The 16,954-nt window shown below is 50.0% G+C and overlaps 1 protein-coding gene across 1 annotated transcript; it reads right to left on the bottom strand.

The window, feature by feature from the left end:
• Positions 1–4,649: 4,649 nt before the first annotated feature.
• Positions 4,650–16,746, bottom strand: tmtopsb (teleost multiple tissue opsin b). Its single transcript, XM_061805278.1, has 4 exons — positions 16,254–16,746; positions 12,325–12,653; positions 6,667–6,900; positions 4,650–5,414 (listed from the first exon to the last, which is right to left on the bottom strand). The coding sequence occupies exons 1-4, from the start codon at positions 16,660–16,662 to the stop codon at positions 5,196–5,198; spliced, it is 1,191 nt and encodes a 396-aa protein (XP_061661262.1). The 5' UTR covers positions 16,663–16,746; the 3' UTR covers positions 4,650–5,195.
• Between the last annotated feature and the right edge of the window lie 208 nt (positions 16,747–16,954).

Genomic DNA, 16,954 nt, shown 5'->3' with positions numbered 1-16,954 from the left:
CTGTAAAAAAAAAAAATGGAAGAAAAATGCCAATTTTGGTTATCGTTTTTTGCCATAGTGAAAGAGCTCAATCAATTTAGCGAAAAAATGACGTGGATAAACTTGATTTGATTCAGCAAAAAAGAAAAAGAAAAAAGGGGTGCAACCCAAAATATTTTGTAATTGCCTGTAAATGTCACAAGATGGCAGCAGAGCAGAGAAACTACACTCTCACTTCAACATAGTTCCTTGGCTACAAATTGGGTATCATTGCTACTACATAATTAAGTGAATTTTCAAGGCTCTTTTGTTTTTGCGAGTACAAAAATATCAATATTTTCACCAGGGTACTCCCACTGCCAAAGTCCCCCCCCCCCCCAAAAAAAGGCCCTCATGAGCTCTCAGAATTGAAGAAACTTTTAGTTCTACGCCGAAAATGGCTTTAAAGAACTCATTTTTGCTTAAAATGTCATCCGTGGGAGAAAAAGATGAAAAAAAAAAAACGTTTATCTCATAAATTTTCCTGGCGCTGAAATGTCAGCGTAACCTTTAATTGTTCTTCAAAAGTACGACAAGGGAAAAAGAAACCAAAAAATATTGAAAAACGACATAAGAACCCCCCAAAAAAAAAAACGTCGAGCAAACCAGACTGAACTGTAATCTGATCCGTCATGTTTGACGCTCGCAATGGTTATGAATAGGATTCAATTAAAATGAAAATTAGATTTTGACGTGTAATATTTACAATGTTCCAGAAAAAGATCAAATAGAGAAAGAAAAAACAAAAGTAGTGACGCACGACGTTTAATTGCGCTCGGAATAAAAGTGGCTCGCGCGTGCAACGTCGCCGCAACGCGAACCGAGGAGGTCGCCGCCGACGTCTAATTGGGCCGCGCGCGGGCGGGAAGCGGCAAACAGCAGGTGCGACGCGGCGTCCCGCGGCGGCGTGCGTACGTGTGACTCGCGCTCGATCCCGGCAGGAAGTCCGGCGGACCCCTCCCGATCCTAAAATACACCGCCCAGCTGCCCGCGCCGGGATCCTGTTGACAAGGCGCCATTCGCAACGCCGGCGTCTGCGCCGTCACATCTGATTAATTGGGCTCTCGAACCCGAACCCTAATTAAAAGTGACGGCCGATGTGAAAGTGTGAAGATCAAATAGCTCGGCGACGTCGGCTTTAACGAAAAAAATAAAATTAGCTTGACGCAGAACTCTCGCCTCGAAGCTCTCGAGGGATCAAAAATCTTTTTTGTACCGCTGGAATCGTTGGATTCAAAATGGATGTTGGGCCACCGACAACCAAAAACGGCAGAAGTGCATCGGTGAGCGGAGACATGATCTAGTTGCCATTTTTTTTTTTTTTTTTTACCTCTAATGCTAACTGCGAAATGGCTAAAGCTAATCATGCCAATCACCAATGCTAGCCATTTAGCTTCAGCCTCTCGAGTGATCTTGTCCCAAACCCGGTAAAGTTTATCCCATCGACTCAGTCCCGACAGACGCGCTTTAAGGATGGAAATGGCGAGTACTTGAGGAAATATCGATAGGCTAATTGAAAAGATTGATCGCGCCAGCCTTCAATCTAAACCGTCGCTGTAAAGCAGAGCTAAAGCAACTCAATGCTAAGCCGAAGTCCTGACGCGCTCAACGACATCATCGGGCTGTTTCTGGCCTAAGTTTGGCCCAAAATGGCTCTGGGTTGTCCTCAAACCGTGACTAAAAACTGACTGAAACTCTTCGTGCGTGCGGGAAAGCTGCACGACCGATTGACGAGTCACAACCCGCGAACTGCGACGTCAAACGGAATCTAGCCGTCAAAGAAGTGTCCGACTGGCGGAGAAAAACTCCTTGTGTGTTTTTACACGCTTGACCCGTGTATCTGATTCTGATTCTTTACTGACCGACGTGCAAGTTGACGACATCAGCACTCTGCCGCCGGTCCCTTGGGCAACACTTGCCAAACACACCCGATCTGCCTCGGAGGACTAGATTCAAGATCAGTTCTGGAACAGAATCTTGATGCTTTTTTTTTTGTTTCTGTTGAGATTACTCAGTCGGTTCAAGTAGAATGCACGGAAGCAAGAGTGAACAAGTCACCCCCCCCCCCCCCCCCGACTTTAGATATTTATATTCATAATTTCGCACGCTGCTGGGTCCGTACCACCAATGTTTCTTATCGGCCCTGAGCCCTGAACCCAAACCGCAACCTTTTGGCAAACAAAGACTGATAAAAACGGAATACTCGATCGGGAATCGAGCGTCGCGAGTCGTTCCCGAACTTGAGGAGGAGGTCGGCTTTTAAAACGACTTTTGTATCCATGTTTGTGTCGAGCGCAACAAAACAAAGACATTTTATGTGTTTGGTGGCGTGTCGTTGTGCTCCATCAAAGTGGCGCTTTGACGACTTCAAAAGGAGAAGTTGTCGTACTGATGTTTTTGGGTTTTTTTTTTTTTTTGGTCCGCGTGGTGTGCGTTCACCTCCAAGGATGGCGAGCTTGTCCCTGGGGGGGCTGGGGGGGGAGGTGTCAGTCTTGTAGGAGAGCGTTAGATAGGGGCGGCGGCGCGGCGGGGGAGGGGTCTGATCACAGTCAGGCAGTCTTGCTCAACAAAAAACGCATTTGAGCTGACTCGAGGTGGCGCCCGGTGGCCATTTTTTGTTGGTGTTGTTGCCCACATTCGGTCACTCGTGTCCGCCGAGGCTGGGCAAGAACGGTCTCGTCCACGGACATCCTCCGCAACGCGGTCCCGGTCGGGGGGGGTCGCTCCCTCGCCGTGCCTCAGATGAAATATTAATCTTCTTACAAATCCCGGCCAGCCTTCCCTCTCTCCGCCGTTATGTGTGTCATTGCATCTTTTCGGCAAACTTAGCGCCCCCCCCCCACCCCCTTCTCCCTTACCACCCCACTTTAATTAAAGCAAAGTAATGAAACTGGAAACTAAAGTGGGGGGGGGGGGACGGCACTAAAAAGTGGAGCAGCCGATTTGTTTTTCTCCCAGCGTGATTAAATGAATAAACGTTGAGTACACACTATGCGTGGGGGGGGGGGTTGGGGGATATTGGAGTATCTGTGCCAATTTTGTAACAGCAGAATGCAAGAGAGTCTCTTGGCGTCCCTCAAGGATCCTCCCTCGCACCACTAGTCCTTGATTTCGTTGCTCCACTTTTTGACTTAGAAACCGCTCGGCTCGAAGTTTTAGCGGAACATCAAACTAGAACATTTAGTTGGCTGTTCGGGGGGCACTTTGGAGTGTTTCTGCGGAACTTTTGGTCCATTTGTGAGGTCAGAAGTGTTTTTCCACGTCGCAGATCTTTTCCTGTCGACAAATTGAGGTCCGAAAAACGTCGAACGCGGTCACACCGTCGATCGACCGATCGTATCTGATTGGCTGGCGCGGTACAGAGCCAGTCCAGATAATTGGATGAGAAAATAGCAAAGGTCAAAAACGTTATCACGTTATTAAGAACGCAAAGATAAGTTTGGAAGCAATTGACCGTGAGAAAATCTCGGCAGACTTTTGCCGTAATTGAGCAAAAAAAAGTCCAGCGGGGGGCCGAAGGGGCGCATGAGGAGATGCGAGATAAGCTTTGAGGCGGAAGAAGCCACAATGACGCTTTGTGCTTCCAATACACAGCACGACGCGCTACACATAATTTACTGTCTGGGAGTCCGCACAAAGCCGATCTGTGCAAAAACTGCGCGCGACCACGTTAGCTAGCCGCAAAGACTTTTTCTGGGCCCGTGATTTACGATTCGCGTCCTCAGACATGACCGGACTGGGAATTTTTTTTTTTTTTGGAATCCGGAAGTCACAAAGTTGTTGACAAAAGAACCTCCAGTCAACGCCGTGACGCAACTACGATGCACATAGTACTCGAGTGTGCGTCCATGACATTTCATGTAGCTTGTTGTGGTTTTTTTTTTTTTTTTACAACGAACAAAATCGTGATTTTATTTGTCACTGTAAAACTTCAACTCACCATTAAGTAACACTAAAACGTAGCAAAATTTATCAAGCCAAACGTTTGGCTAACGTTAGCATACAGCGTTCGTTCTCGATTGAGTCGTTTTTCCCGGGCGGGTTCTCGTATGTGGCAGGTTTTACGGCGCTAAACTCTGGGCGGGCTCCCGTCAATAATGCCTTGCTTGTGAGGTTGCGGCACGCCGGGGGTGCAAAAAGGACGCTCGCACCATTTTACGACCCGGATTAAATTCTTGCATTGTGTCGTAAACTACGCGGAGGGATTTTTATTACTGCTTTGGAGAACAGGGTTCTTTTTTTTTTTTCAAAATATAATTTCTTTTTGTTCAAAATGTATTGGGGAAAATTGTAATTCAATTGTTTAAAGTCAATCTTTAATGTTACAATTTGTCAGACAATGTCGTGCATTTCTTTTTTGTTGTTTTTTTTTTCCTGCTGAGTCGGGGTTTTCTGATGTTGGAGCTCTTTTTCAGACCCTAACCGTGTTCTGAAACCACAACTCCATTTTAAAAGCAAACGTTGAAATTGTTTATTCAGTTCTAAAACATTCATTTGAAGCTGCAAGACGACTTTGAAACCCAACCGCGGTTTTGGAACGCCAAAGCCATTCCGAGACCTTTCAAAAAATATAAAATGAATAAAACATTCCGCTACAAGGAGATATTTCATCTTTTAGCGTCGCGCCCGTTGAGTCCTTTCAAGCGCTCATCCAAGCATTGTTTTTTTTTTTTTTATCTCTTCTCGCTTTCCTCACACACACACATTTGAAAAAATAATAAAGTTTTACAAGTCCACAAGTGCTTTATTTGATTATTTTGAGTCCAATGCGTCACGTTTTTGTGTGTTTTTAGCGACGGAGCCGCTTAGCAAGCGTTTTTTCTTTCGGTGCTAACTGCGCTAATCGTAGGGTTGCGTCTTCCCTTCGGCCCGTCGCCTCGTCTGCGTAACTAAAGGTTGAAAATAAACAACCAGTTGGCAACGTCACGCTCACGCGTGGGCCGACTTCTGCTGTCGCAACGCTCAAAAACTCCAGTGAAGGTCTTGCGACGGTTCCTTTATCCCATCTCAACTGAAGGTTCTTCATGGAAACGCTTGCGCTCCTGTGCGGTTCTATCGACTGTCAATGGGAAAGTCCTGACGGGTCCGAGTCCGGTCGTTCAGTCCGCACACGAGCGAGCCGCAAAAGGTCCGGCAGAGCCCAAGTCGGCAAAGTTTGTGCGAGGTCTCGAATGTCCTCACTTTCTGTAATGAGCCACCAGAGTCAATTTGGGTCCGGGACGGGTCGTCGGCGGAGGCGGAGGCGGCGGCGCCGAGGCCCGGGCGGAGGACGGCGGGCACTCGCGGAGCTCCGGCCGCACGCTGCGCAGCGTCTTGGTCGCCCTGGAGAAGGTTTTGAGGCTCGAGCGTGGCTCCACGTCGGAGCATCTGAAGAAGGCCCGGAAACAGCGGTAGAACTGAACACACACACACAGAATCGGTATGTGGTGGATTTACATGAATATTTTTGCCATCCAAAGTCAAACGTCTTCACGAACTCGCTATGAATGGCTTCAGCGACTCTTTCTGGATCTCTCAATGCGCGATGTTTCCAAATTTCCATAGTTATGCACTCTTATATTTAAGTCTATGTTCCACATCTCCGGATTTCGGCAGTTCCGTGTCGCCGTCCTTCTCCAGGACCGCGAGATGATAACTGGCCGTCTCGCTTCAGCAAATTTTAATTTTTACACAGGATTTTCCATTGTCAAAATGCTCGTCGACAAAGGGTTAACGTTTCTTAATCTTCCGCAGCGTGACGTTTTTAATCCTTTACACGACGATCGGCGTGGAAAATGTTTGTTCGCGTTTGGGGACGTGCCGGTCGAAAGATTCCAAGATACGCGAGGTAAGAGAATAAATCTTGGGGGGAAAAAAGGCATCAGGATAAAAGCGTTAAAGACAAAAAAAGGGTAACGGCGCTGAACTGAAATGACTCCTCTGTCGAAATGTGAGCGATGACGCAGAAGTCGTCGTGGTCGTGGTCGTGGTCCAGATCGGTCCCGAGGTCTTGAAAAGATGCACCGGTGGCCCCCGTGGATAAACGTAGTGTACTTAGTATACTCTCCCGTTCCGCACGTATACTTGAAGTCTACTACATTTCCCCAGGGGGCCGCGTGACTCCAAAAATCCTTTGCCGGCATTTTGTCTTCGTTCTTGGTCTTGGTCGGACGAGATCGACACTGAACTCAAACTTGGAGTGATTCAGAGAGACCAGAAGGGTCACGGAGAGGCGGAGAAGGGGGGTGCGGGCGTCGGCCCGTCGTCGTTCTGCGCGGCGGTTGAAGCCTTCAACTCGCCTCAACGCACGGCGGACCTATTGATGGGCTGGGAGGAACTGAAGACTGAAACCGCCGTGCAGATCCGGCCCGAAAGGCCAGGATTTCAGTCCAAATACATACAAACGTGACTCCTCCCTGACGTCGCTTGGCAGGCCAACGAGAACTACAACACAGACGGAGTTTTTCGAAGCCTCCTCTTTACAATCAATCTAAAATCCATTTGAGTGGACTTTGGTTAAGTTCGATCTGGAGCAGTCTGTGCAAAAAAAAAAAAAACAACAACAACTTAGTAGCAACTGTACAAAATAATTTGTTCAGACTTTTTCAGCGTTTGGGGTCTGGCTCAGATCGACGCGCGCGAGAGGAGGCGGCTGGCGGCGGAGCCCACCTGCTTGTTCATGAAGATGTAGATGAAGGGGTTGACCACCGTGGACGACTTGGCCAGCAGCGACGGCAGGACGCTGGCCTCCGGGCCGAGGGGGTCGCCGGGCCCCAGGGTGGCCATCAGGGCCACCACGCCGTAAGGCAGCCAGCAGACCAGGTAGCAGACCACCATGGTCAGAACCATGAGCAGCACCCGCCGCTCCCGCCGCCGCGTCACCAGCGAGGTGCGGCTGCGCACCTGCAACGGGGACTCGACGTACTCAAACATTTTCAACTTCGCGTTCACAGTTTTCAAGAAAAACCGCCACGAAGTGCCCGCGGAAGCACCGACGAGGATCGAGGTGGCGGAGAGTTTCCCGACAAGTTCCCACCGGCAAATTTTGATCAGGTTCAGTCGGCGAGTCGAAAGAAGTCATTGTCGTTTTTGAACCCACTGATCAGCTCTGTTTGGAAAAGGTGAAGAATGACCAACGCGCAGGATCAAGTTGACTAAAACGCGGAGAAAAGTTGATTTTCTTTGATGCCATCCAGGAGTTTGGTGCTCTTTTCTTTCTTTCTTTCTTTCTCCTGTGGTGACTTTTGCCCCGCAAACGTGCTTCAATCTCAGGGAATCAAACCGTCGTACCGTACGTGCCGGAGTTGGAGACTTGACACGACGTTCGATAAGTCATCTTTTAGTTCATTAGCAAAGGACCCAAAGGAGAAAAAAAAACCCCATCACCTTGATCTCCATTTGACACCGTTCGGGAACCTTCGGGCTCCACATAAATGAACTTCAAGGAATGAGCATGAGCAGCATTTTCTACGTGCGATATTGACTTGGCTGCAGTTGATTTGTTGACGAGGTTCCCGTGGAAGTCATTCACTTAAAACCGAGCCAATATGTCGCTCGCTACGATTGACAAGTCGCGACAATCGATCCGGGGGGACGGTCCATGCCAATGACGGATTGACGGACAAATACAAGTTGTTTTCATCGGAGCGTTGAAGGCTCTGCCGTTGATTTTTTAAAGGCAAACGCTCAGATCTGCAACGTAAATGTTACGTTTGCAAAGTTACGTAAAGAAAAAGGGAAAAACTAGTCCAGCTGCCGTATCAAGTGCTGACTTAAGACGAAGCTTTCACTGGACTCGCTGCATTCGACGCACCGAGGCTGGCAAATCCCATTTTACACAATTTCCCGGCGGAAATATCACCATCGGCGAGTGTGAAGGTTAACACCCGAGGGGAAAAAAAAAAAAAAAAAATCCAAAAAATCTTGCATTGACATTTAAGCCCAAGCCTCACTCCACCTAAAACCCGATCGACGGACCGACCGACTCCCTCGGTCGGCGTTTTACGGGGCATTTCGCTGTCCCCACGCACTCAGAAGCAAAGATTTGTCCAACCAGATTTGGCATCTTTCGAGGACTCGGACGGATTCCCGAATCGATCGAGAGGTTTTTTTTCGGAGGAAGTGGGAAAGAGTGTGAACCGTCTCTGCTCCCCGACCTTGGAGGGGGGCGCGGGGACGTGGATAAAATGAGTCCGGGGGTCGCGAACCCGCCTCCGCTAATTGGAACTGGAGCGTTTGATTGGATTTTGTCCGGTCAAGATAACGAGTCAACCGCTGACGGATTCACGGCTGGAGCAAAGGTCTCCCGACACGTTTTGTCGGCGTTAAAGGGAACATTTCACGCCGAATGCAAAACTGCTTCGGATTTAAATGCCGCTCGGTGTGCAGAGTTAACGATGGCCGGCGTACGTGCCGCGGGCTCTGGTCGCCATGGTTACGGACGGGGATCAAATGGAAACGTACAGTTTTCAGTCAGGTGAACAGATGCCGTGCGCCGCCGACCGCCTGCCGACCGCGCGTCATCTGCGTCGCGCCCGACGCCGAACGACTGCTGTTTTGTTCTCTGGATGATTTTTTTTTTTTTTTTTTTGCGGTCGCTTTGAACTTAACGTCGCTTTCCCGTCGGCACAAAAGAAGCCGGGACGGACGCAGCGGGTGCGAGAAGAACAAAATATCAAAAAAGGAAATTGCCGTCTTTGTCGGCCACGCTCGGCGCAATGACGGACAACAAAGAAAACATGCGCACATGGCTTGGCGCAAGACGTGCGGAACAAAAGCATAACCAAGCACATTGAAAGCATTTAAACAGGAAGTAATAAAGCTACAATTAAAAGCGTACACCGGGCAAAGGGTTAAGAGAAGCGTTTTCAAACCGTTCCTACTTGACTTCTTCTCTTCTTTCATTTTTTGCATCACGTGCTGCTGCTGCTGCAAAAAAAAAAAAAAATGCCACGTTCGTTTTGGACTACGCGTTCCACGCTTAGACCTCAGTCAGTCGATCTCAGAGCCGGACAGGCTTCGCATCCCATAAGCATTTCTTTCGTGCGTTCAGGAACCGAAACCATTTAGTGATTTACAGACCAGTAGCAGAACTTTCAAATCTATTGTGAAACTGATTGGAAGCCGGCGTAAAAAAAAAAAAAAAAAAACTTGCTCTGACCCCTTTGTTGTGGTCTTTTTGGGGAGCCCAGTCAAAAGACCGTTACAATAGCCAAGACAACTTGAGATCAAAACATGGATGAGCTTTTCCTGGTCTGCTTGACATGCGCAAGTCTTCAATCTAAATGTGTTCGGTTCAGATGGTAGAAAGCAGTTTTTCTTTCTTGAATCCGTCAGGTCGGCCAGTTTTCGGACTCGGTCTTTGCTTTTTAAAGATAGGGAGTAAAACTATTATCTCGGTTTTGTTTGTGGTTGAATTGAAGACAATTTGGTCTCATCCGGTTGTTTACTGGCTGGAGGCAGTGAGACAAAACCTCAGTTGATCTGAACTCGGCTGCGGCGTAGAACTGTTGCCGACCGCGTAGCAGCTAGCTTAACTTTTAGAGCTACCTCATCTTACAGACTTTGGAATCTCTGCTGTGCGGTCACCATGCCAGCGTTTGATCGATAAAAGGCCGAGCGCTTGGACCGCAGAACCTTCACCAGTTTTTCAACCGTCTACTTTAAGCGGCAGTTTAACAAACGCGGGCTAATGCGGCTCGTCAGTAGCACGGCTTCAAATTAGCCTCAACGCCCACAAGGTGCCATCGACACGTCGGCGCCTCCTTCTCGTCATTTGTTCTCTGGCTGCATCTGGAGCTGTTTTTCTTCTCCTCCGCTTGGGACGTCGGCGAAATAAAAAACAGGCGACGCCTCCTCGACACCTCACCTCCTTTTTAACGACATTTAAAGATGCCTGACGACAGGCGTCGAATGAGGACGAGCTGAGAGAAGTTGACTCCTCGGAAGACGGGATGACCCCCCCCCCCAAAAAAAAAAAACAGAAAATGAAAGAAAATGCAGTTTGAGGGACTTTAACGCGTCAAACGATTGATTTCAAGTCGATTCATTGACGGCTCGTCTTAACCTTTAATTGACAGTCGCTAAAAAAATAATCATAAAAGATTGACAGCTGATTTCAACGTGCGCTTGTGAGAAGTGACCTAGAAAATTCGTTATCTATAATCTGCTCGTATTTTGCCCACAGGGTCGCGCTTATCGGCCGGATTTGGGAGCTGCTTCTTGTTGACACATTGCGTACGTGCGGCGCGCGGTGGCCAAGCCGCAGCCCGCGGGACATTTTTGCGGCCCACCGCAGGAGTTTCGCCGGTCGACTCAAATTCAAATCCGAGTCCCAAAACGTCCATATTCTGTGCTGCTTATCCTCACGAGGGTCGCTGGGAGTGCCGGAGCCTATCCCGGCTGGCGACGGGCAGGAGGCGGGGCACACCCTGAACTGGTCGCCAGCCGATCGCGGGGCACATGGAGACAAACACCCGCACTCACAGTCACAATTTAGAGCGTCCAATTCATGTTGCGTGTTTTGGGGATGTGGGGGGGGGGGGTTTAAGCCCGGAGAAAAGCCACACAGACACAGGGGGAGAAAATGCAAACTCGACACAGGCGGGGCCGGGATCGAACCCGGGCCCTCAGAACTGTGAGGCCAACGCTTTACCAGCGTGCCGCCCATCTGCAAATACGTCATATCATATTTTCCACAAAACGCGTCCAATGTCACGCGCCACAGACGACTGACTATACTGGTGAATAATTGAATTCTGTACATCCCCAAACTATACTTGCACTTTATGATAATATCGGTAGTTAACGAGGCGCTACTGTCATATTTAGGCCAATCGTGTACACCTTAGTCAGTTACTGCTGTCACTCGGGTCCGTGGTGGCCAAGTGTGAGCGCAAACATTTCGCAGAAAAAGCTTTCACAATTATTTTGCGGATTTTAGGGAGACGTTCGAATGTTCATTCGTAACAAATGTGTAATAACAGTTACGCTTGGCCCACGCCCAAATTTCGTTACTCTGCAACAAATTTTAGGATTATCCTGTCCATTTTTTTTTTCTCTGTTTCTGTTGACGTGAATGAAAAAGTCGACTTTGGAAATGTTCAAATTGAAGAATCAACGTCCGCAAGTCGTTCTCTCGGTCTGCTTTTCGTCTCGTTGCGTACGCCGGCGAGGTAAAAGTAACCGGAGAGCGCTCGACTTTCATTTCGGAGGAGGCCGAAATAAGAAATATTCCGCCGGCCGCTCCTTTCCAGTCGGGAAAAGATCGGATTCAAATTCACCGTCGCATCACCGCAACCGTGTTGTACGCTCCACTTTCAAGAGAGGAGCAAAAAAAAAAAAAAAAAATGGATCAATAAATAGCTATTCTGAGCATTTCCCAGGCTCGTAGGCTGCAAATCAAAGCAAAGGCTTCCGATCCGCTACGACCCAAAGACGCATTCCTCAATCCTCACAGTGAAATCTTTGTCGGGCCAACAAAAGCTGAGACCGCAGGGATTAGCACGTCTCGCTAACCCAAAGGCAAAAGATCGACTTTGCGCTGGAGAACATGAGATCGTTCATCGGCGCTCTTTCGAGTTCTTGAGAGAAATTGTTCTATGCAACGTCATAAAAAAACAAACAAAACGATTTTTCTAATTGAAATAACTCGGCCAAAACAAAAAATAGTCGTCCCAAATTTTTTAAAATCTGTTGAGTCATTCAGACCAAGCATCGTCCAATTCGCCATAAACGCGAGTTCACCAATCCCATTTATTGGAGATGATATTGTATATGAAATATTTGACTCGGCGTCGTCATGGCGGCGGACTGAAGAAATGAGACGTTTCTAAAATGCAGCCAGTTTTTTTTGGTTTTGTTTTTTAAGTACATTTTTCTGTGGCTCTCAAAATAACTTCAACCGTTGATGTTTAAGCCGCTGGCAACAAAAGCGAGCGCACCCCAAGGTGAAACTGTCACTCATCCCTTCCCGGCGTCATGTGACTCGTCGGCGCCACGAGGTCTGTGGTGTGCATTGCGAGGTGGCGTGTGAAATCCGGTCCGCGTGGCGGCGGCGGCGCCAGAAGGAGGCCTCCCCACTCGGGACCCCCCCACCCCCACCCGAGAAAGCCCGCAAACACTCCGCCGGAGAGCTGCAGACGAAAGAGTCCGGGATACAGTTCTTGAATTCGGATGGCGTCGCGCGGCAGTTTGGACTTTTTCACGAAGGGACCGTCTCGCTTTGGGTCCGAGACCGCCTCCCCTCGTGAACGGGGAGACTTGCAAATCGTTCATTTTTGGCGCGCCGCACTCGGGTTCCGTCAAACGCCGCTTTCGAAAGCTCACCTGTCGGATGGCGAGCAGCAGCTTCCCGTAGGAGAAGACGATGACGCCGAAAGGCAGCACCAGGCAGAAGGCGAACAGGCACAACACGTACGAGACGTTGTTGGCCGTCTGCGAGCGCCAGTCCACCGAGCACGTGGTGCCGGGACCCTCGGGGCCGTAGCGGCTCCAGCCCAGCAGGGGGGGCACCGTCCAGGCCATGGAGTACAACCAGGAGAAGCAGATGCCGCCCAGCGCCGGGCGGAAGTCGCGGCCGTCCGCCATGTTGGGTACCGTCATGGTGCAGTAGCGCTCGTAGGACAGCACGGCCAGCGAGATGAGCGACACGATGCCTGACGAGCACAATCGCAGTCCGTCACGTCGCGTACGCCGGGAAATACAGCTTGCCCAAAATGCCCCCCCACCCCCACCCCCACCACCTCAAAATACATTTTTTGGGAATCGGCTTTTGCAATAAGCAAAAGAGAACCTTGAAACAGTTTGTGCACCATGATTCAATGCTTCCGATATGCGCGCTGTGGCCACCGGAGGGCGGTATAACACAAACACACACATAGATTTGATGATCAAACAAAAGAAGAACTGCAGGGGGGGGGGAGAAAATCACTTTTTTCGGTGGTTTATTTATTATGACACACTGGTCTCATTGTGTTTAAAATTTAGTTTCACTCAGGAAGTGCAGATAAGACGTCGGCGTGAGAAAATGAAAAAAAAATTCATTCGCAAATCCAGTTTTTGCTCGGACGAGTTGAGCCGCAACAAGTGAAGTTCAGATGAAGTGAAAATAAATCATCATCATCATCATCATCATCAAGAAGAAAGCTTGGCCATGGTGGCTGGCATATTGCTATCATTTTGCGCGAGTGATTTTCGTGCGCATCGAGCTTCTTTCCTTCTTTAATGAAGAGCGTTAACGCCAATTTTGTCAGTGTCCGCGTTCCATTGGGGAAAACCGACAAAACCAGGCGCAAATCAGCACTAATGAGCATAAGCGCACGTCCGGGATGCTCCACTCCTGATTGGCTGAGGATGCGCACTTTCTGACACCGTTCATTGAAAGATTTTGGGGGGGACCAACCAAAACCAGCCCTCCTGGTCTGAGTCTGGATTTGGATTTGCCATCGTATTGGGCCGTGTGCAAATTAGCTTCATGGCGCATCGCGGCTAGCAAATTTCACAGCAGGCCGAGGTGAATGGCGGTGGCCAGAAACTGTGATCTTGGCCAGCGCCATCTAGCGGTGGGAGTCTGAAGCACTCGCATCGCAGCCCCCCCCCCCCAAAAAAAAAAAAAATCCCCTTTTTTACAATCCGAAAAGTCTCCAAGTTCAAAAGTCCTCCTTTTTTCGCACCCCCGGCCGTATGGGCCGGGCCGGCGTCCTTCCGCCGAGTCGGCAAAAGTCCTAATCCTGGCTCAGTGATTGCAGCTGTGGCCACATTTCTCATAAGTTTCTCACAAGTCGGACTTGTTCTCCCCCCTCCCCCGTCGCAAGCCGCTCGCTGCCACCCAATTGGCGGGTCACTTGATTCGCATTTGGACGGCGCACAAACAAGAGCCAAGGAAGCGGCGACTTTTCCGAGGACCGGAAACGGCCGGCGTGCCTGCGACGATGACCGTCCGGGGTCCTGACCTTTGCCCTCTGCCTTTGAGCGCTAATGAGCTGACGAGGCTGCTGATCGCTCGCCAGGCTCAAAGTTGATGCGCGCTAATTGTGTAACGGACAATGTCACGTTTTAGCGCGCTAGCAAATGTGGTCGGGTGGAATACGCTGAGGGTGGGCGAAAGTATTGGGACGCGTCCACCCACCTCCAGGAAATCCTTCCAAAGAGTTTTCCACACAACTTTGCCCTTCAATCCGCTCGCTTTATGCTTAATCTTGCTAACACATCACAGGAAACGCCGTAGACAGAGCTAACACATAGAATCTATGCATGTCTTCGAACCCTTTAAACAACAGATATTGGAACACAAAAAGTGGCGCAACGCATGTAGACGGGATATAATACTGACAGGCTTGCGTTCTTTATCCTCTGTGAAGAACGACTGATATGACCGCAGAGTCGCGACGGGCTTCCGATAGCCACGTCTGCATTATACCGCCCCCAGGTGCACAGCGGAGGGAGCGCATTCAGTGCGTAAAAAACGTTTTCCACAGTTAACTGGAACAAGTGTAAAAGTTTTTCCACCTGCTCCTATTAAACACGTATATTGTGCGGTAAAAAAAAAAGGAATTTACTGCCACCTTCTTTTTTTTTTTAATGCAGTACCTGTCCTGTCTTGCATGAAATTGCTTGCATATAGACTACGTTTAATAATGCAGTACACATGATCGAAAGATGAGGAACGACCCCCCACCCCCCCCCGCCTGCAGCGCCATTGCGATGGCCTCGTAATTTACTAATTTAGTGTCTTCATTGAGAAGGCGTCACAATTGCATGCGGCGTGTCGCAAATCAAAGCGCGGCCTCGCGTCATGTGCCTACGTTCGGAAAATACGATTCAAATCGCGGCCACGTATAGCAAAAAAAAATAATTAATAATAATTTAAAAAAAAAAAGGTCCAGTAGCCCCACAGAATTCACGTCGTGCAGACCGATTCCTGCCATCGTAAAAGTTCAGCATTCCGCCACCCTCAAAAAAAAAAAAAAAAAAAAATTGCAAAACCAAATTAATCCCAAATGAAACTCAATTTCATTTGAGCCAATTATGATTGATAACAGTCTAACCAGCACTGGGCGTTATTACATTAGAGAAAGGAAAAAAAAAATCACAACATTCTTCTCGTCTGCTTCCATATGATAAGCATTTTTTTATAACAATTTTCCTGCACATATTTTTGTCAGGCGGCACGGTGAATTCAGCTGGTAAAGCGTTGGCCTCACAGTGCTGAGGACCCGGGTTCGATCCCGGCCCCGCCTGCGTGGGTTTTCTCCGGTTTTGCTCCCACGTCCCAAAAACGTGCGACGTTAATTGGACACTCTCAAATCTGCACATAGGTGTGATTGTGAGAGCGATTGGTCGTTGGCTTTAATCTGCCCTACGATTGGCTGGCGACCAGTTCAACCCGCCTCCTGCCCGCTGACCCTCATGAGGCTAAGCGGCAAAAAGAAATGGACGGATGGATCATTTTTGTCATCATTCGGTGATGCCAACATGACATTTCTCCGACTTGCGATCGGCCACAAGTGAGCGCTTATAGCGCCACCTGTCGCCTCGGCGTGGACTTGGGGGCCTAAAAGTGCATTTTCGTGTGCATGCGTCCATTTTTTTTTAAAATTGAATTTGCGTTGAAGAGATGCCGCTTGCAGCAACTTCACTTTGTTTTGTGTTTTATGAGGTCATGTTGTCACATAAGAGTTTGTGTGGCAAATGGAAGCACGCTAAATGTTTGCCAGGTAAGCGTTTTCTGGCGAAAGTCTACGATACACCCCGTCACGGGTCAGTACTGAACACAAATGGAGCAGCAGATGTGTTCGAGGGAAGAATTCAACGTTTCTTTCGTTTTGTTTTGATATTTTGTCACCAAAAATATATGGCAAAATATGAGCGGCAACCGAGTCGTGTTGCCAATGTCAACACAAAAACGTGTGCCACAAGCCAGGGGCGGCGTAACGGCGGCGGGAGCCTGCGGTGCAGGTGCCCCCCGCTTTTCACCCAAAGTGCCGTAACGTGTGCGGCGAAAGTGGCCTTCTATTGTAAATATATTTATATTATATTTTTGCACACTTTGCGTGTTTCAGCTGATCCGGAATGAACGACGCGCGTTGGGGGGTGGGGGGTGGGGGGGGTAATGCAGGAACGCCAAAGGATGCAACTGAAGTGCAATTTGCAGCGTCCCGGCAAGTGCGAGGTCCATAAAGGCCCCCGCGCCGCGGTTGTGACCGTTGCAATAACGAAGAAGCGCAGCGCAAGATGACGGAGCGGCGCGCACTCACCCAAGCAGGCGTTGACGAAGCCGTACCACACGCAGCCGGCGCGTCCGATCAGCCAGCGGCCGCGGAGGCTGGCCGCGAAGCTGAAGGGCGTCCCGAGCACGCTGACCAGCAGGTCGCTGACCGAGATGCTGACCAGCAGCAGGTTGATGGGCGTCCGCAGCGCCCGGTAGCGCAGGAACATGGCCAGAACCACAGAGTTGCACACGAAGCCCAGAGTGCCGATCGAGCCCAGGCACGCCGCCACCACCGCGTGACCCGTCGGGCTGAGCGACGACGACGAAGACGACGACGACGACGACGACGGCGGCGGCGGAGGGGGAGGCGGCGTCGAGCCCGACGCCTCCGCGACGGCGGCGGACGCGGCCGGGCACTGCGCGCAGCTCAGGCTCACGTTGGACGAGTCGATCATGCCGCCGCAGAGTTCCGGGCCGAGCCGACTTCGGGAGGGTTCGGTTCTCGCCTGCGCTCGACCAGTCGCGCCATGCGGACTGAGGGCAGCGAGACGAGGGGAAGCTCCGCGAGTCCGGTGCGCCTTTTACGCACGGCTCGGCGCGGGGCGGGGTCCTTCGGGGTGGCGCGGCCGCCGACAGGAGCTGCTGAGCGGTCTCCGAACGCGTTCGGCGAGAGGACGCAGGTGTGACGCGGCGGCGGCGGCTCCGCCCCCACTTCAGCTTTTATTTTATGGCGGAGGAAGGTCCGGT

This window comes from Syngnathoides biaculeatus, chromosome 19, assembly GCF_019802595.1.
Source record: "Syngnathoides biaculeatus isolate LvHL_M chromosome 19, ASM1980259v1, whole genome shotgun sequence".
Classification (NCBI taxonomy): Eukaryota; Metazoa; Chordata; class Actinopteri; order Syngnathiformes; family Syngnathidae; genus Syngnathoides; species Syngnathoides biaculeatus.
This window is presented reverse-complemented; position numbering and strand designations above follow the sequence as displayed.

Coding starts and splice junctions, on each gene's coding strand:
- tmtopsb (XM_061805278.1), bottom strand. CDS start 16,662: ATGATCGACTCGTCCAACGTGAGCCTGAGCTGCGCGCAGTGCCCGGCC. Junction 12,654..16,253: donor CTTCGTCAACGCCTGCTTGG/GTGAGTGCGCGC, acceptor TGTGCTCGTCAG/GCATCGTGTCGCTCATCTCG. Junction 5,415..6,666: donor ACATCTTCATGAACAAGCAG/GTGGGCTCCGCC, acceptor GTGTGTGTTCAG/TTCTACCGCTGTTTCCGGGC.